This window comes from Carassius gibelio, chromosome B20 (genome assembly GCF_023724105.1).
Source record: "Carassius gibelio isolate Cgi1373 ecotype wild population from Czech Republic chromosome B20, carGib1.2-hapl.c, whole genome shotgun sequence".
NCBI classification, from domain to species: domain Eukaryota; kingdom Metazoa; phylum Chordata; class Actinopteri; order Cypriniformes; family Cyprinidae; genus Carassius; species Carassius gibelio.
In genome coordinates this window covers 1,456,637-1,477,636 of record NC_068415.1, presented here as the reverse complement: position 1 = coordinate 1,477,636, position 21,000 = coordinate 1,456,637, and the positions used below count along the sequence as shown (strand labels likewise).

At 35.3% G+C, this 21,000-nt stretch overlaps 1 protein-coding gene across 4 annotated transcripts in view; it reads right to left on the bottom strand.

Moving 5' to 3' along the window:
- The window catches only part of wasf1 (WASP family member 1), a 58,497-nt gene that overhangs the window by 21,982 nt on the left and 15,515 nt on the right, over positions 1 to 21,000 (bottom strand). For 3 of the 4 annotated variants that reach the window (XM_052586473.1, XM_052586474.1, XM_052586471.1), the window contains exons 2-5: positions 16,882 to 17,041; positions 15,831 to 15,965; positions 3,605 to 3,758; positions 688 to 805 (exon numbers count right to left, since the gene is read on the bottom strand). In XM_052586473.1, the coding sequence (XP_052442433.1) occupies positions 688 to 805; positions 3,605 to 3,758; positions 15,831 to 15,965; positions 16,882 to 17,014 (540 nt within the window). In that variant the 5' untranslated portion in view covers positions 17,015 to 17,041. Of the gene's footprint in view, positions 1 to 687; positions 806 to 3,604; positions 3,759 to 15,830; positions 15,966 to 16,881; positions 17,066 to 21,000 lie in introns of those variants that run through there. The other variant, XM_052586472.1, reaches the window with a different exon arrangement.

Sequence of the window (21,000 nt, the reverse complement as noted above, 5' to 3'; positions counted from 1 at the left end):
TAGTAATTATCAGATGCATTTATGAAAGTCCTTTCCATATAAAATCACGCATTTACAAAGTCAAAGGGTTTTATTTTGTTAAATAACCTTTTCTGATAATTACCAAACCACTGAGCAGCTGATCATAACAACAAAGAGATAAAATTTGTGACATTTTCACCGATTTATATCAGTTGTAATGTGAACATTAAAAATTTTGCCTAATTTGCATATTTTAAATTAAAGTAGCAACGTAAAAGAAATTTAGATGTTATGTATATTTTAAAATGATTTTATTAAATGCAAGTAGATATTGACCTGTAATATCACAATGTACAACCTGTTTTACTGTAGTAACTTCAGAGAAGAGACGAGAGGATCTGCCATCAAGCGTAAAAATACAATCTGCTTCTAATTAGCCTGTGATTAGCCCCCTGAGTGTGTGTGTGTGTTGGTCTGTAATCTAAACGCAATCAGAAAACACCTCATGTCAAGAGAAACGGCTCATTCAAACTCACACACAATGACAGCAAACGACAGAGAAGCCAAAATGGAGTGAAAAATGACTGAACCGAAATCATAAAGTATGTTATTATGTATGTTTTAAATATGTGATTTTAGTGCTTGATCCCCTTGGATGCCACACCCATCGCGATCTCATTTGCATTTAAGCCACACCCCTCTATTATGTAGCTCCGCCCATCTCACCTTCTGTTTCCGCCTCTCTTTCCTCTTGTCTTCTGTGTCCTGCAGCATCTTCTCTCTCCACAGATCGAAGAAGTACGACGGGTTGGTGTAGAACTTCAGCCCTTCCTTCCCATCATCCCTAGAGACAGACGCAGATCAGATGTGTTCAGTGATGACCTACAGCATTTTTATACTAAATTAAACTGAAAAAAAAAAATAATGACATAATGTGCTTTAAAAATGTTAATATTTATGTATATTTCATGATGATAATTGTACTGTCACAAAAAAGCATGCAATTTTATAAAAATAATATTTAAATAAATGACTAATAAATAATTACATGAGATTTTTTATATTGTATATTATTATTTGTATTTTAAATAATAATATAAATGTCATTTTATACAAATATTTAATTGAAATAAAAAGTAATAGCATACTATTTAATAGATGTTATATTATTTTGTATTTTTTTTATTGTGAATAATAATATACATAAAGTATATTTTTATTTATTTTAGATAAAAATATTTTTCATGATGATAACTGGACAAACTGATAAACTGATAAAAATTGACAGTAAAGACATTTCTAATGTTAACAGCGTTTCTTCTAATGCCAGAAGAAATGCTGTTCTTCTGAGCTTTCTATTCTTCTGTAAATCCTTAAAAATAAAATGCATCACTGTTTCCACAAAAATATTGTGCAGCTCAACTGTGTTCAACATTGATAATAATCAGAAATGTTTCTTGAGCAGTAAATCATCGTATTATCATGATTTCTGAAGACCACGTGACACTGAAGACTGGAGGAATGATGCTGAAAATACAGCGGAGCATCACAGAAATAAATTACTGCTTAACAGATATTCACATAGAAAACCGCTGTTTTAAATTATAATAATATTTCAAAATTTTTACTGTATTTGTGATCAAATAAATGCAGCCTTAGTGAGCAGAAGATAATTTATTGAATTTATCCTGAGAATTGAAGACGCGCACAAGTGGAAGACAACGGTTTTACAGGAGGAGAGGAAACATCTGTCCTGATGTCTAATAAAATAACCTCCGGTGCCGGCGTCTTCATGAAGTAATAAGGGATTGTGTGAAGAGAGAGAGCTCATGCATAAATGCTCATGCTCTCAAAATAAATGTTCCTGCCTCCAGTAACAGGCATTAATTCCAGAAACACTCGCTCGGTGTGAAAACAGCAGCAGAAACACATGAAAACTGCATGAACAAGAGCACAGACGGAGACAATATCACCCTTTCATTGCATAGTTCATGAAATATCAACTTAGTCCTCAGGAGAAATAAAAACTGACACCAATGAGTCACTAACACTAAAAATATAGAGCAAAAATATGAGCTCAGATCATCTGACCTGAAAAATGTTTGAGATTTTCCGGAACAAATATCCATATAATTTTTATATATATATATATATATATACAGTATATTACAAATAACATTCCTAAATCAAGATACATTTCTTTGAGAAGCAAACAAACAATATTTAGTCTTTTTTTCCTGACAAAATGTATCAGAATTAAGTTTATGCTTTAAAAACTTCCACGGGACCTTTTTAACATTTTCAAGCAAAAAATCACTTAAACTCATAAATTATTAAGAAACAAGATATAATATGTTATTTTGCATTTCAAGTTAATGTATTTTGATTTAAATATGTTACTTATTTATACTGAAAAACATGGAAAACATTTTGTGAAAAATAAATTTTTGAGTGATGCTAAATAATATTTTTGACTTGAATAAAACTAGTTAATTTAGAAATGTTTAAGTTGCAATTTATTTCAGTGTATAAGAAACACCTGCAAGGAACATCTGAGAGCTTTTAATAATTTACTGGAGATGCAAAATGACAAATTATATTACATCTTGTTTTCTGGAAATTATATCCAAATGAAATGAGTTTTGCTTAAAAATGAATAAAACAAATCCTTTTTTTTCTATATCTAAATTTATAAAACTTGCTTAATTGTTATATATTTTTCAGAAAATATCAAGTAAAATTTTATTTGTATCTTACATCTCGATTGAAGAATATTTAGATATTTATACTGGAAAAGATGTCAAAAATGCATATTTTGGTATCTTTACAAATTATTGTCCTGGTATAAATTAATGTATTCGGGTAATTGTGGAGATGTTAAATAATATTTATGACTTGAATAAAATGCATTATTGCTATTTAAACAGTTACATGAAGAGTTAAATGCATATGGGTAGCAAAATTAATAAATATGTAAAATGGCGATGCATTTATTTAATCTGACATTTTCTCAAACATATGTGCAACATTTAGTGCAAAATGAAAATGAAAATTTAGTTATATAATTTACATTTGCATTTCCTACACTAGTTTTAATATGTAAATTAAAAACATATTTTAACGCTTTATAAGATGCAAAATTAAAAGGAAATTGTATTACCCAGATTGATTAGATGTTTAAAACGTCCATGCAAAAACTGTAGCAAAATTATCATTTAAATGGCATTTTTCCTAAATGCATTGAGATTTACAGGTAGCACATCTGGGATTGCATTTTCATCGTGAAACCGTGTGATAATTGTATCAAAATGCAGTATGAATTAGAAAATAATAGGTCATGTTAAAATATGTTTTTATTTACATATTAAAACTAGTGTAGGAAATGCAAATTATATAATTGAATTTCCACACTAAGCATTGCACATATGTATGGGAAAATGTCAGATTAAATAAAGAAATGCATTGCCAATTTGCAAATTACATTTTAAAATAAATTTTGATACCCATATGCTTCCATATTAAATTAGATTTTTCAGTTTGTCAGTTCATGTCTTTCTGATTGCAGTTCATGTTATTTCAGTGGTATTGAAGTCTGCTGTGAAAACGTCTCCGGTATGATTATCTGTTGGGTCAGGAGTCTGACCTGTAGGGTGTGAGGATGTTCAGCGGCGGAGGTTGTTCGCACAGCTCGTATGTCTCCTGCATGGGGACGGGAAGAGACTGACGCTCAAACAGCTGCTGGTCCTGGATGGTGGAGCTGCGGAAGGCCTTTCTCATGGTGATGTCCTGAAGAGACACTGAGACACAGACACACATCGCATCAGACCCACATCTGCCTTTCTACAGGCGAGTCTTTACAGATTCTTGAAACACTTACAAGACTGACACAAAAATATGTGTGTTTGAATTAGTGGTCGACCGATATATATTGCCAAGGCCGATATATCGGCCGATATTTGGCATTTTTCAAATATCAGCATTGGCTGATAAGTTTTTCTGCTCGTCTTCTAGGTGGGACTTTTATTTTGACAGTGCTAAAAAGGCAGCACCTGAGCTCACAGTTTTCATATTCTCCGCCTTGTTTACTGTCATTGTTAAAAGTTCTGTCTAATAATACGGATACAGCACTGTGTGCTGTATGTAAATTGACTGTTACCCCTGCTTTATTTGAAAAATATGATTCACAATGCACATGCAAATTTCCCAGAGCAGAGCAAAGCTTTTTATAATATTTTTATTAAGTATTTATTTAAAAATACTTTAGTACAACATATAGTAGAATAAAGAATAGGTTTATTTTTACACATAAATTTTTTTAATCCATTGTCAAATAATTTCAAATTTCTAAAAAAAAAAAAAAAAAAAAAAAAAATATATATATATCGGTTTTATATCGGCTATCAACCCATCTGCTTTTCAAGATATCGGATATCGGTATCGTCTGTTAAAAAAACAATATCGGTTAACCCCTTGTCTGAATACAAATTACAGCCTGATTTGTTCATAATTCTCATAACATTAAATAATTCAAATGCATATGACAAAACTGACAGGTTTGCTGATTTTGCCTGAAAGAAGACATTTAAGTCAGTCTTGATGTAGATGTAGGCCTGAGAAGAGGATATTTTTATGACATTTTTAGTTTTGCAGTTTTGAAAGACATGATCTTTGAGTCATAAGGCATGAGCTGCATAACATCTCACGATTTTCTCCTTTTGTTGGCCTCAGATGATTGAGCTTCATGTGGGTTCAAAGCGACACAAAGGTGAGTAAATGATGGCGGCGGCTTTTATAGGAAAATCTTTACATGCTGTCGATATCTGCAGAGAACGGAGCGCTGCGGATGAATGAAGACTCTTTCCTACTGACGTGTTTCTGAAGGAAAGGGCCATGAATCTAAACACTCTCAATGAGCTCGATGTGTGTGTGTGCGTTTATTAGCAGCTCTTCATCATCTGAGCAGAAACAGCAACATCTAAAATCTTTTCTTCCTTTTTTCAGTGAATGTTTTGCATCAACTTTGAGTTGTCTCATGAACTTGTGTTTATTTTATTAAAGCATTTAAAAAAACCTTTTAATATTAATAAAAACTATAATAGTATACATCATAATAGAGCTTGTCATTAGCGTTTTCTTTTCTCCTCTCCTCTCCTCTCTCACGCTGCAGTTTTCCACAAGTTCGTCAAACAACCGCAGTAAGAATATTTCATCAAGCACGGTGAGTAATGGCTTCTCCTACAATTGTTATTTGCACCTCTTGCCACATGTACAGTTTATCTATCTCTGTCGCTGATGAGGGATTCACATGTGATAAATGCAGGGAAACAGTTAGGCTGACAGAGAAGATTTCAGAATTAGAGACACGCATCCAAACTTTAATTGAGGACAGTAAGAATGTTAGGGCTCTAAATATGGCTTTGGATGCGTCTAGCTCAGGGATTCCTGTACATTGTCCGGTTCCAGCAGAGCCCCTGCAGCAGGGCAACTGGGTGACAGTGAGGCAGGGTAGTCGTGGGTCAAAACACCGCTCTTCTGTTCCGATCAAAACATTAAACAGCTTCTCCCCACTCAGTGATGCACCCACTGAGAAACCTGATGAAAGTGCTCTAGTTATTGGTGATTCTATTGTACGGAACGTGAATATAGAGACACCAGCCACCATAGTCAAATGTTTACCGGGAGCCAGAGCACCTGACATCTTGGCAAATTTAAAAGTGCTGGCTAATGCTAAACGTAAATACAGTAAGATTGTTATTCATGCCGGCGCTAATGATGTTCGACTTCGCCAGTCGGAGATCACTAAAAATAACTTTAAAGAGGTGTGTGAACTTGCAAGCACGATGTCAGACACTGTAATATGCTCTGGTCCCCTCCCTGCTTACCGTGGTGACGAGATGCATAGCAGATTGTCATCACTCAATGGCTGGATGTCTAAGTGGTGCCCACAGAATAACATAGGTTATATAGACAATTGGACGAGCTTTTGGGGCAGACCTGACCTGTTTAAAAGAGATGGTCTTCATCCCTCCTGGGGTGGCGCCACTCTTCTGTCTAGAAATATGGCAAATAGTCTTAGTGTTTATACTTGACTAACTGGGGCCCAGGTCAGGAAGCAGACAGACTGGCGAAACCGACCGTCTGCTAGCTGCCTCCCGTCACAGAGGTCAGTTAATTCTCAGCACATAGAGACTCTTTCACCTAGATATCACACTATAGAGACTGTGTCTGTTCCACGAACTAGAAAATACAAAAAACGTCCAAACCAAGTTAAGGTTAACAATTTAATTGAGGTTCAACAAATAAAAAACAAATGCAATATGGATAAACAAATGATAAAGATTGGCTTATTGAATATCAGATCCATTTCTACGAAAACACTTTTTGTAAATAATATGATAACTGATCATAATATAGATGTGCTCTGCTTGACAGAAACCTGGCTAAAACCTGATGATTACATTATTTTAAATGAGTCCACCCCCCAAGATTATTGTTATAAACACGAGCCGCGTCTAAAAGGCAAAGGGGGAGGTGTTGCTTCAATTTATAATAACGTTTTCAGGATTTCTCAGAGGGCAGGCTTCAAGTATAACTCGTTTGAAGTAATGGTGCTTCATATAACATTATCCAAAGAAACCAATGTTAATGATAAATCCCCTGTTATGTTTGTACTGGCTACTGTATACAGGCCACCAGGGCACCATACAGACTTTATTAAAGAGTTTGGTGATTTTACATCCGAGTTAGTTCTGGCTGCAGATAAAGTCTTAATAGTTGGTGATTTTAATATCCATGTCGATAATGAAAAAGATGTATTGGGATCAGCATTTATAGACATTCTGAACTCTATTGGTGTTAGACAACACGTTTCAGGACCTACTCATTGTCGAAATCATACTCTAGATTTAATACTGTCACATGGAATTGATGTTGATAGTGTTGAAATTATTCAGCCAAGTGATGATATCTCAGATCATTATTTAGTTCTGTGTAAACTTCATATAGCCAAAATTGTAAATTCTACTTCTTGTTACAAGTATCGAAGAACCATCACTTCTACCACAAAAGACAGCTTTTTAAGTTATCTTCCTGATGTATCCGAATTCCTTAGCATATCCAAAACCTCAGAACAACTTGATGATGTAACAGAAACTATGGACTCTCTCTTTTCTAGCACTTTAAATACAGTTGCTCCTTTACGCTTAAGAAAGGTTAAGGAAAACAGTTTGACACCATGGTATAATGAGCATACTCGCACCCTAAAGAGAGCAGCCCGAAAAATGGAGCGCAGCTGGAGGAAAACAAAACTAGAGGTATTTCGTATTGCTTGGCGGGAAAGTAGCATATCCTACCGAAAAGCATTAAAAACTGCTAGATCTGATTACTTTTCTTCTCTTTTAGAAGAAAACAAACATAACCCCAGGTATTTATTCAATACAGTGGCTAAATTAACGAAAAATAAAGCCTCAACAAGTGTTGACATTTCCCAACACCACAGCAGTAATGACTTTATGAACTACTTTACTTCTAAAATCGATACTATTAGAGATAAAATTGCAACCATTCAGCCGTCAGCTACAGTTTCGCATCAGACAGTGCACTATAGACCCCCTGAAGAACAGTTCCCCTCATTCTCTACTATAGGAGAGGAAGAATTGTATAAACTTGTTAAATCATCTAAACTTACAACATGTATGTTAGACCATATACCATCTAAGCTCTTAAAAGAGGTGCTTCCAGAAGTCATAGGTCCTCTTCTGACTATTATTAATTCCTCATTGTTATTAGGACATGTCCCCAAAACCTTCAAACTGGCTGTTATTAAGCCTCTCATAAAAAAGCCACAACTTGACCCCAGAGAACTAGTTAATTATAGACCAATCTCGAATCTCCCTTTTCTGTCCAAGATACTAGAAAAGGTGGTATCCTCACAATTATATTCCTTCTTAGAGAAAAATGGTATATGTGAGGATTTCCAGTCAGGATTTAGACCGTATCATAGTACTGAAACTGCTCTCCTTAGAGTTACAAATGATCTGCTCTTATCATCTGATCGTGGGTGTATCTCTCTATTAGTTTTATTGGATCTTAGTGCTGCGTTTGACACAATTGACCACAACATTCTTTTGCATAGACTTGAACACTTTGTTGGCATCAGTGGAAGTGCATTAGCATGGTTTAAATCGTACTTATATGACCGCCATCAGTTCGTAGCAGTGAATGAAGATGTATCATATCGATCACAAGTGCATTATGGAGTACCTCAAGGCTCAGTTCTAGGGCCGCTACTCTTCACGCTTTATATGTTACCCTTGGGAGATATCATCAGGAAACATGGTGTTAGCTTTCACTGTTATGCTGATGATACGCAGCTCTATATTTCCTCGCAGCCCGGTGAAACACACCAATTTGAAAAACTAATGGAATGCATAGTCGATATAAAAAATTGGATGACGAGTAATTTCTTACTGCTAAATTCAGAAAAAACAGAGGTGTTAATAGGGCCTAAAAACTCTACTTGTAATAACCTAGAACACTGTCTAAGACTTGATGGTTGCTCTGTCAATTCTTCGTCATCAGTTAGGAACCTAGGTGTGCTACTTGATCGCAATCTTTCCTTAGAAAGCCACGTTTCTAGCATTTGTAAAACTGCATTTTTCCATCTCAAAAATATATCTAAATTACGGCCTATGCTCTCAATGTCAAATGCAGAAATGTTAATCCATGCATTTATGACCTCAAGGTTAGACTACTGTAATGCTTTATTGGGTGGTTGTTCTGCACGCTTGGTAAACAAACTACAGCTAGTCCAAAATGCAGCAGCAAGAGTTCTTACTAGAACCAGGAAGTATGACCATATTAGCCCGGTCCTGTCCACACTGCACTGGCTCCCTATCAAACATCGTATAGATTTTAAAATATTGCTTATTACTTATAAAGCCCTGAATGGTTTAGCACCTCAGTATTTGAATGAGCTCCTTTTACATTATACTCCTCTACGTCCGCTACGTTCTCAAAACTCAGGCAATTTGATAATACCTAGAATATCAAAATCAACTGCGGGCGGCAGATCCTTTTCCTATTTGGCGCCTAAACTCTGGAATAACCTACCTAACATTGTTCGGGAGGCAGACACACTCTTGCAGTTTAAATCTAGATTAAAGACCCATCTCTTTAACCTGGCATACACATAACATACTAATATGCTTTTAATATCCAAATCCGTTAAAGGATTTTTAGGCTGCATTAATTAGGTAAACTGGAACCGGAACACTTCACATAACACCGTACTTTCTACATCATTAGAAGAATGGCATCTACGCTAATATTTGTCTGTTTCTCTCTTGTTCCGAGGTCACCGTGGCCACCAGATCCAGTCTGTATCCAGATCAGAGGGTCACTGCAGTCACCCGGATCCAGTACGTATCCAGACCAGATGGTGGATCAGCTCCTAGAAAGGACCTCTACTGCCCTGAAAGACAGCGGAGACCAGGACAACTAGAGCCCAGATACAGATCCCCTGTAAAGACCTTGTCTCAGAGGAGCACCAGGACAAGACCACAGGAAACAGATGATTCTTCTGCACAATCTGACTTTGCTGCAGCCTGGAATTGAACTACTGGTTTCGTCTGGTCAGAGGAGAACTGACCCCCAACTGAGCCTGGTTTCTCCCAAGGTTTTTTTCTCCATTCTGTCACCGATGGAGTTTCGGTTCCTTGCCGCCTCTGGCTTGCTTAGTTGGGGTCACTTCATCTACAGCGATATCGTTGACTTGATTGCAAATTAAAACAGACACTATTTCAACTGAACAGAGATGACATCAATGAATTCAATGATGAACTGCCTTTAACTATCATTTTGCATTATTGAGACACTGTTTTCCAAATGAATGTTGTTCAGTGCTTTGGCGCAATGTATTTTGTTTAAAGCACTATATAAATAAAGGTGATTGATTGATTGATTATAAAATAATACTGATTCACATCAGATTATTATTATTTTTCAACAGAATTTCCTTATTTGCTTAATTTTAAAATATGTAATAAAAAATGTGTGCGTGTGTGTGTGTGTGTATATATTTGAAAGTGGTGTAAAAAAGTTTTTGCACCCTTCTTGTTTTATTTTTGTGCAAAATTTTCACATTTAAAAGATTCAGATCATCAAACTAATTTTAATATTACACAAAGATAACCCAATTAAATACAAAATGCAGTTTTGAAAATGTTTTTCTGCAAATTTTATTTGCAACTTTATTTGCAATGTGTGTGTATATATATATATAAAGTAAAGAAATTGAAGTTGCAAATTAAACATTTTGTTGTCGTTCGTCAACATTTCATAATTTAATAAATATATATATGTATATTTACATTTACGCATTAAGCAGACCCTTTTGTCCTAAGAGCCTTTTTTTCTCAAATGGATTTACTGTAAAACAACCCACAAACTAAGAGCATTCCTGAGATGACTCTGACGTGTTGAATGACCACTAGAAACGTTACCCATCCAGATGAATTATGGGTCATAATGAGCCTGAGTTTGACCACAGACCAGCAGAGACTGAGGATCTGCAGTTAATTCAGATCAGATGCTCTACATGAAGTGTGAAACATGTACAGCATGAAATCTGTTCATAAACAGAGGCATAAACATTTTAATTTACCCATCACATTAAACAACATTGCAAATTCAAAGTGGATTTAAAATTGATTCGCCCAACTGAAACAAAATTCAACAGTTATTTAAAGTGTTATTTTAAAATTAAAAAATTGTTATAGATTTTTATTAATATCTTTATTTTATTACGAATATATATATATTTTTTTCTTTCATTTTAGTTCAAGTGTTTTGACATTTTTATTAAAATTAAAAGGACTTTTTTCCCTATAATGCATACTCTGTTTCTTGCAATTCTGAGAATTGAATTGCAAGATATAAACTTCCAATTTTGCCATTTTTCGGAGTTTTTCGTGTCTTTGTTCTATATAAAAAAATATTTACTTTTATTAAATTTTAATGTTCATTTATTCATTTTCGGTTAGCAAACTATTATTATTACTATATATATATATATATATATATATATATATATATATATATATATATATATATATATATATATATATATATATATATAGTTTTATTTTTTTATTAAAACCAATATGTCACTTTTGACATCTTATATTTTTATATATTTCTATGGGAAAGTGTGTATCTCTGGTGATCTATCAATTCAATTTCACCTTCACTCTTTATTTACAATTTTTCGTGTCTTTGTTCTATATAAAAAATTTTTTTTATTTTTTTTTATTTTTACATTTTTATGTTTATTTATTCATTTTCAGTTAGCAAACTATTATTATTACTATATATATACACACATAGTTTTATTATTATAATTTTTTATTAAAACCAATATGTCACTTTTGACATCTTATATTTGTATATATTTCTATGGGAAAGTGTGTATCTCTGGTATCTATCAATTCAATTTCACCTTCACTCTTTATTTTTTTATTTTTAAATGTCCTATTATTTAAAAAAACACATTTATTTTATATTACAAATATTTAATTTACATCTATACATTTGGTAGTACCTTTTATTCAAAGTGGCATTTATATCATTAATTAATTAGTCCTAATATCAAATGCATTATTATTATTTATATTATTACATTTATATAAATAATTTCATCAAAACCCTGGAAATCAAACTTATGAAATAAATTGCATGAATATTATTCACACCACCATTAGCGGTTTAAAAGTGTTTCATCATGTAACATCACAGTAACGTCCAGATCCCAAACTCATCTGTCAGACTCGAGAGCTGCTGATCCTCCAGGGCTTTTCACTTCGGATCTCTCCATGTCGGTCTGAAGCAGGATATCGGATTGACGCAGCGTTTGGGATGGATGTGTCCTTACAGACACGGATCACTTCACCGAGAGATGGGGCGTGGGATCCCCCCACAGTAATTCTGCTCACCATTACAGTTATTACTCTCCCACAGAAGACAGCGGCTGAACCCACACCGGCCCGCTCTCCGTAATAAAACCCATTTCCAGAGAATGGAGTTCATGGAGCGCGACATAATTTAAATTGTTTCAGGCTGATAAAAACGGTAGAGGAGCGTGAGGAGACAGCGCTGCTCATCCATCAGACTCATGCTCTTTACAAAAATTGCCATATTTGAGAAAAAAGTTGAGTAGTTTGCATCACTGGATATAACTGTCAGGCATTCAGGCTAAAGTTTTTTACCTGACATGTGTTCCCTGGGAATCGAACCCACAACCTTGCGCTGCTAACGCAATGCTCTACCACTTGAGCCACAGGAACACTATAACTTTTAACATTTAACACTATAATATTTAGCAACTTTCAACGTTAAACTGAAACTCTGCTTCTGTGAACACTAAACCCCGCCTACTTTGATTCGATTGGCCAGAACAATTATTTTGACATTGACGAGCGCTGTTAGTCTACTAAGGCAGAGCACGCTGAAAAAGCCAAAATTTGGCCATTTCTAATTATAGGGGGAGGGGCTTAATTTTTAATTTCTGATTTTTTATAACAACTATTAAATGTTTAAAAGACAGCGCTCTAGTCAGCTCAGATTTGCATTTATTGTATTTGCTTTTGTTGAGGCCATTCGCATTAATTGCGAAAAACTTAATTTGTGGTGAAAAACTACATTACCCATGATGCTGTTCAGAAAATTCCACCAATCAGAGAGTCGCAGTGAAGAAAGTGCGCCAAGAGCGCTGACCTAGAGCGCCGCATGGGTTTCTTATGAAGTGTGCACACCAAACGCGAAACAAATATTTACATCGCATTACTCGCTCTAAATTACTCGCTGGATGTTTTTTGCGTCACCCTCTTGAAAAAAAACATAAAAACAATTTTTAAAAATGTATTTCAATTTTCTGATACAACCGGACATGTCAATAAGCTCTTCGTTGATTGGCTTGCGTGACAACGCGTCATGCTAATTTTCCACTCGAGTTGAAAACACACAGAAGACATGTTTGAGGCATATATCGCACGTTTGCGGAAAACGCGTTCCTAAACTCGAATTACAGTATTCGCGCAAATTCGCATCTATTCGCATCTTTGCATTGACTTTGTATGTAATCTACTCGTGCAAATTAATTGAATTCACTTTTGTCGCGCTATTAAAATGTGGGATATTGACATCACTTTTGAATGAGCGCTAGCTGTTTACTTTCAGTTTAGCATACACACGACTCTATGGTCTGACCTCAGAGTGCATCAGTCGGGTTGCCAAGTCTGTATTTCCCACGCAATTGTGTTACCGTTAACCCTTTCGAGTCGATTAACGCATATATGCGTTTTGAGTCATTTTCACCTGATAACCCTGAAAAGAACTTAAATTACACTCTCAGTTTTAATCGTACAGATAAGAGCAATACATCTATCGAATCTGTAAAGGGTCTAGTTTTTTTTGGATACAGACATAATAACAAAAAACCTTTGTGCACTTATAAAATAAAGATAACAAACAAGGTGCGCTGTCTACAGTCTTTATCTCCGCTGATCGTCATGTACAAACATTTCATTAAAATGAACTGTAACTCCGTGAATACTCAACGAAGAGACATGAGAGAGATATCTATAGAAAGCCTGGAATGTCTACTTTTAAACTAAACAAGTGCTGCCGAAAACAAATATTCTGAGATAAAGTAATCCATATGAAAACAACGCAATGTCTGTTTTTCATATCTCCGCTCATTATATCTAATGTGACCACGCCCCCGCGCTTAACGCGCTATTCAGATTCAAACTGAAGCGTGCGGCTTGAATACGCCCACACAGAATAAAAAGCAGCGAGACTATTCTTCAAGTTTTTATTTTATTTTACTGTTTGCTTCGCGATGAGAGGAATAAGACATAATTCACCCCAAAAAGATGTGATGTGGTTGAGGATTTGAGAAATGGATTTCCTCAGAAAAAAGAATGAAGCACTTTATTCAGCAGAGATCATAAACATGTGTAAGTCTCTCTTTATTTATTTGTACTAGTTTTCACATAACGTGTAAACATTTTACTAGTTAGACTTTTTCCAAATAATTTTTCCAAACTATAATTCCTGACTAAATGTATAATCAAGTGAAACATTATGAAGTTTCAATAACAATATACAATACTATACCATTCAAAAGCTTGATGTAAATAATATAAATGTGACAAATAGAGATAACTCTAACAAATGTAAAAACAATGCAGTTCTTTCGATTTATTCCCCCTAAAAAAACCTGAAAAATATTATCAGCTCTTTTCAACATTAATAATAATAATAATAATGATAATAAATGGGGTTTATTTGGTAGAAAATAAGATTGTTAAAAGGATTTCTGAAGGATTGTGTGACTAGAGAAAGGATGCCAAAAAATTTGCCCTCAGAGTGGCACAGTTGAATGAGAGGCTCATTATGCAGCTCATTATGCAGCTCATTATGCAGCTCATTATGCAGCTCATTATGCAGCTCATTATGCAGGCCTTTGTCTTCTCAGGTGTAAATCACAATGATATTCATGATAGTTGACGCCTACTCGCATATGACTTTTACCAACAAAAAGTGTTTTAGAAAATTTAAATCAATATATTGTTTTCTGTGAGTGAGTAAACAAGATGATTTTCACATCATTCAGATTGAAAAATTCTAGGCTACAAGCTCCAGTTCTCAACTTTTCCGGCAACCAATTTTATGTATGTGTTTTATTGCCTTATTCAAGTGATTTAACATTTTTAGTTTTTCACTAACCATGCATAACATTTTTTTTCTCAAAAATACAATCATGTACATGCATGCATTTCACATATTATTATAGCCCAGTTTGTGCTGATTACAGTGATATTAGACTTTACCCATTTAGATATTTATAAGAAACTGAAAAAAGCACAAATGTCAGGGCATGACAAAACTTCTCAAGGCCCCAAAAATACCCTTAGACTCCAGAGGGTTAAACTGTTTCCGTGGGTTAAAGGTTTGAAATATTGCATAATTATTATCACATTTGACTGGAATGCCTGTAATGAATTATTTAGCATTCTATTTATAATAAAATTGCGCTAGATTTCAAGTTTTGTGAAGGATGGCCACTGGTAGGAAGCCTTTTTTGTAGCTGTGTTTCTGCGCATAACAGTGAACGTTATTTAAATGTTAGAAAAATGTTTCGTACAATATTCTACTGACTTTATTTTTACCCACTATTTGAATTTGAATCTAAGAACATTAAAATGTACAGTTTTTAGTATTGATAACAATCAGAAATGTTTCTTGAGCAGCAAATCAGCATATTATTCTGATTTCTGAAGATCATGTGACATTGAAGACTGGAGGAATGATGCTAAAAATACAGCGGAGCATCACAGAAATAAATTACATTTCAACATTTATTCACATAGAAAATAGTTATTTTAAATTTTAATAACATTTTAAAATTTTACAGTATTTGTGATCAAATAAATGCAGGTTTAGAAAGCAGAAAAGACTTCTTTGAATGAATTATTATTACATTTTTTAAGATAGGTGTGCATAATAAATTGATAAAATTATCCCAGTGGGCACTGGTTTCTGGGCTGGTGCAAAAACAGTTTTTCTGGCCCAGAAATGATTGTGTTAAATTCTGTCAGATTGTGCTCAAGCGTCCTGTCAGTGGATAAGAGGAATCTGTCTCTCTCTCTCTGTTTGTTATCAGATATCTCAGCTCTGTCGAGCTTCCAGAAAACATGCTGTCAGTTTCACCAGTCGAGAAACTCAATCACAGCCGATAACAGACTGAACTGAGTGTGTGTGTGTGTGTGTGTGTGTGTGTGTGTGTGTGTGTGTGTGCGTGTACTCACACTCCTCCTCTTTGGGGTCAAGCTGAGTGACGCTGATTGACAGGCGGTCGACTCTCTCCTGAAGCGAATTCACTCGAAATGAGAAGGAATGAGCTTCATTAAAGAGCTCGCCGAACAAATCCTCTGCATATTTACCTGAACACACACAAAACACCCCAAAACAAAATAAAAAATTTATTATAATCATGAGAATTAACCTCAGTTTTAGTTCTTCTCTTGATTCTCTGATGTGATTTTTATTACTGTAATAAAATTAGATTTTATTTACATCAGCATCAATTTAAGGCAGTTCAACAATGATTAATACATATAAATAATATAAGTTAGAAAGTTTTATAAAATAATAAAACTAAAAAATAGATAATTTACATATTTAATCTTAAATCTTATTTTTTTAATTATTTATGTAATATACAAAGTATGCTAAATAAAATAAATAAATCATGAAGTAAGCATTAAGTTTTTTTTTTAATTCCTTTTTTAGATTTTTGCAGTTCAACAGATATTACCATTATAAATAATTATTTCACAATTACAAACTTAACTTGTACAACGAGAGAGAAATTAAAAATGAGAGAAATAATTGTATATTTTTTTAATATAAATAAATATATAATTGATATACTATAAAGAATAATAAAAATAATGACATAAAAAGTTATAAGGTTAATAATACCAATAAAATAATAAAAGGTAACAACTGTGTTTTATCCAAATGTACAGAGTACAGAGTAACACAGCACTGTAATGCATTGCAGATGTGCAACTGAAAGTAATGGTGAAAGTGAATTGACATTCAGCCAAGTATGGTGACCCATACTCAGAATTTGTGCTCTGCATTTAACCCATCCAAAGTGCACACACACACAGAGCAGTGAACACACACACACACACACTGTGAGCACACACCCGGAGCAGTGGGCAGCCATTTATGCTGTGGCGCCCGGGGAGCAGTTGGGGGTTCGATGCCTTGCTCAAGGGAAACTGTACAACTGTACAACATCTAGAGTGTTTGAGTGTGTATGTAGAGACAGAAGAGATCTGGACTCACTCAGGCTGCTCAGCTGACGGATCACGTTGGCCAGAGAGATGTTGGTCACACACTCCAGCTCGTTCTTGATGCTGTGTGGCAGAGCTGTGTGACACAGGTGACGAGGCTCGATACTGCGCTTGACCAGCGGCATCCTGACGCTCTCGCTCGCTCACCACACCTGAGAGAGAGAGAGAGAGAGAGAGAGAGAGAGTCACTCGCTCGCTCACCACACCTGAGAGAGAGAGAGAGAGAGAGAGAGAGAGAGAGAGAGAGAGAGAGAGAGAGAGAGAGAGAGAGAGAGAGAGAGAGAGAGAGAGTGTCACTCGCTCGCTCACCACACCTGAGAGAGAGAGAGAGAGAGAGAGAGAGAGAGAGAGAGAGAGAGTCACTCGCTCGCTCACCACACCTGAGAGAGAGAGAGAGAGAGAGAGTCACTCGCTCGCTCACCACACCTGAGAGAGAGAGAGAGAGAGAGAGTCACTCGCTCACTCACCACACCTGAGAGAACACAACATCTTAAATAAAGCACAGATTGGCTTTTTACCAAAACATCGCACATCCGACCACATCTACTCTCTCCACACTCCCTGCCTCACTCCCTAATCAGCAAGAACATCAACGACAAACAAAGGAAGATATTTGCATGTTTTGTAGACTTTAAAAAAGCATTTGATTCAATTTGGCATGATGGTCTACTGTACAAAATCCTACAAATTGGCATTGGCGGAAAAACGTTTGACATTATTAAATCTCTGTACACCAACAGCAAAAGTGCGGTGAAGATCGGTAACCGCAGAACCGCGTTCTTCCAGCAGAGCCGTGGAGTGAGACAGGGCTGCAGTCTGAGCCCAACTCTATTCAACATCTACATCAATGACCTGGCGTCAGCGCTGGAGAGCTCTACTCTACAGGGGTCAGAGGTCAGATGTCTGCTGTATGCGGATGACCTGAGGGCCTTCAGCAGAGCCTGTCCCTGCTGGAACAATACTGTCACAACATGAAAAGGCTCGGAGGGCTTTCTATGCTATAAAGTCACGATGTGGACACTTAAAATTACCCATTAAAACCTGGATAAAATTATATAATTCAATAATAAAACCAATTCTTTTATATGGATGTGAAATTTGGGGACCAGTACTAAATTTTAAAAATTGGGATAAAACATCAGTAGAAAAATTACAATTGGAAATTGGCAAAAATATTCTCGGGGTTGACAGAAACACGTCCACTGCGGCCTGCAGGGCTGAGCTGGGCCTGTACCCGCTGAACATGGAGATCCAGAAGAGATGTGTTCAGTTCTGGCATCACCTCCATCAGTCTGACCCAGAGTCAGTGCAATATAAAGCTCAGCAGAACCTCATCCTCTGAACTCACTCGCTCTTCAACTCCTCCATCAGAATATACTCCCCATCAACCCCAAACCTTTTATTAACCATATCCACAAACATCTAAAAGTCACTCATGATGAAGCACTAAAAGCAAATTTTGCCCTCCAGAATAAACTGCAATGTTACTCGGCCCTCAATAGAACCACTAAGTTGGCCAGTTATCTATTTATTAAACATTTTAAAGAAAGACAAATCCTCTCCAAATACAGATTAAGTGACCATGATCTAGAGATAGAGAGAGGAAGACATAGACAAACACGGACAGAGAGAGAGCAGAGGATCTACAGCACATCGAGGATGAGGAACACTTTCTGCTCTTCTGCTCTAAATACACCAGTATAAGAGAAACCTTTCTGCCCAGATTTGACATTTTAATTCCATCATTCTCTGAACTGAGCGACACTGAGAAAATGTTCTTCTTACTGGGAGAAGATGATAGTACAGCTGCACTAGCGGCTAAATATGTGTTAGCTATTCACAACGCCAGAGTCAGCTAATTCTCTAGAGAGACCGACTCTATTTATTCATTTAGTAGGATAAATTGTGTTTATTTATCTATTTATTTATATTTACTATGCTACATATGACATGATTTGTAAATATATGTTTTGTTTGTTTGTTTTATTATTTATATATAATATGTTGATGCTTTGGCAACATTGTGTTCCACAGTCATGCTAATAAAGCTCATTTGAATTGAATTGAATTGAATTGAATTGAGAGAGAGAGAGAGAGAGTCACTCGCTCGCTCACCACACCTGAGAGAGAGAGAGAGAGAGAGAGAGAGAGAGAGAGTCACTCGCTCGCTCACCACACCTGAGAGAGAGAGAGAGAGAGAGAGAGAGAGTCACTCGCTCGCTCACCACACCTGAGAGAGAGAGAGAGAGAGAGAGAGAGAGAGAGAGAGAGAGAGTCACTCGCTCGCTCACCACACCTGAGAGAGAGAGAGAGAGAGAGAGAGAGAGTCACTCGCTCGCTCACCACACCTGAGAGAGAGAGAGAGAGAGAGAGAGAGTCACTCGCTCGCTCACCACACCTGAGAGAGAGAGAGAGAGAGAGAGAGAGAGAGAGAGTCACTCGCTCGCTCACCACACCTGAGAGAGAGAGAGAGAGAGAGAGAGAGAGTCACTCGCTTGCTCACCACACCTGAGAGAGAGAGAGAGAGAGAGAGTCACTCGCTCGCCCACCTTCTTTTAACAATGCAGCAAACATTTTTAAATATCTTAAAAATACTTTGTCTTTAAAGTATTGATAGATTATTATTAGATTTTTTTTTTAAAGTAGCTTACATTTGGCCAAAATCTAGAGATGATGATGCTGTAGCCTATTGGCTGTGACTATGCGTTAGATCTCTATTTTTTCCTTTTCTTTTTGAGTAAAAAAACGCTATACTTTATAATTATTGTATTATTATTATTAATATGCAAATAATATATAAAACAATTTTTTACGGTTATTAACCGGTATTTCTTTCACCCGAACCGGTTTCGAAACGGTAATAACATCAGAGGAACGCAGAACAGAAACGTTAAAATATAGATTCTGCTCGGAAGAATTCTTTCCGTTTTCAAGCCCGGACTCTATATCACCAATCCCTAAAAACATGGAGGAATCACAGAAATGATGAATGAAGAGAAGGAGACATACATACAGCAATGGAAAGAACAAACCAAAGACCAAAGTCGTCTCAACAGAGAGTACAGTCTGCTCTCAGAGCACTTCCTCCTCCACCGTGACAAACACACATCCTTCTGAGACTCACTGTACAGTCAAATACAGCACAACACTCCTGAACATGACAGATTCACAGTATTACTGCTGAAGGACCTGCTTCCTCTTCGGTAGAACATTCGATCTACAGATGCCACGAACTAAGAGTTCAAGAGCGAACACATCTACATTAGTAGTGCCATCAATGTTTATACAAATATATATGGGTGTATTTTACATGCATTTTTGTTTTATTTGTTTATGGATGTATATTATATGTATTTTTGTTTTGTTTGTTTTTATTCGGCTATGTATGCAGAACAATGTACGTAATACCATTTATATTATATACACAAAATTAATATTTATTTATATGCACATAAATTGTTCTATAATATGTTTATACAATTAATTATAATTGAAAAATTAATAATATTAATTAATATTCAATATTTTTTTAATGATTGCTATATATAATACATTAGCATTTTTGATCACTTCAGATCAATTATAATTTAAAATAAATAATAATAATTAAATACATTTTGACAAATAAAAATGACTGAATATTTGATATTTATATATTTTATATAAATATAAATGCGTATACATATATTATTTACATAAATCACAATAAATTATAATTTAAAATAAATAATTATTATTAACACTAATAAATTATACTTTTTATTCAAAATAAATGCTGCACAATATTCCTGCGGAAACTGTGATACATTTTATTTTTTAGGATTCACAGATGAATAGAAAGTTCAAACGAACAGCATTTATGTGGAACAGAAATCTTTTGTAACATTATAAATGTCTTCACTGTCACTTTCCATCAATTTAATGCAGCCTCGATGAATAAAAGTATTAATCTCTTTAAAAAACATAAACCTGATCCAAACTTTCTTTAGCAGTCTGATAAAGTCAAGAGGCAAACATTAGTGGTTTTCAGAACCTGTTTTCCCCTTTAACTTTCACCTTTCACTCTACAGAAAGCTGTGAATGATTTGATTCGCAGTGTCCTGCACTAAAA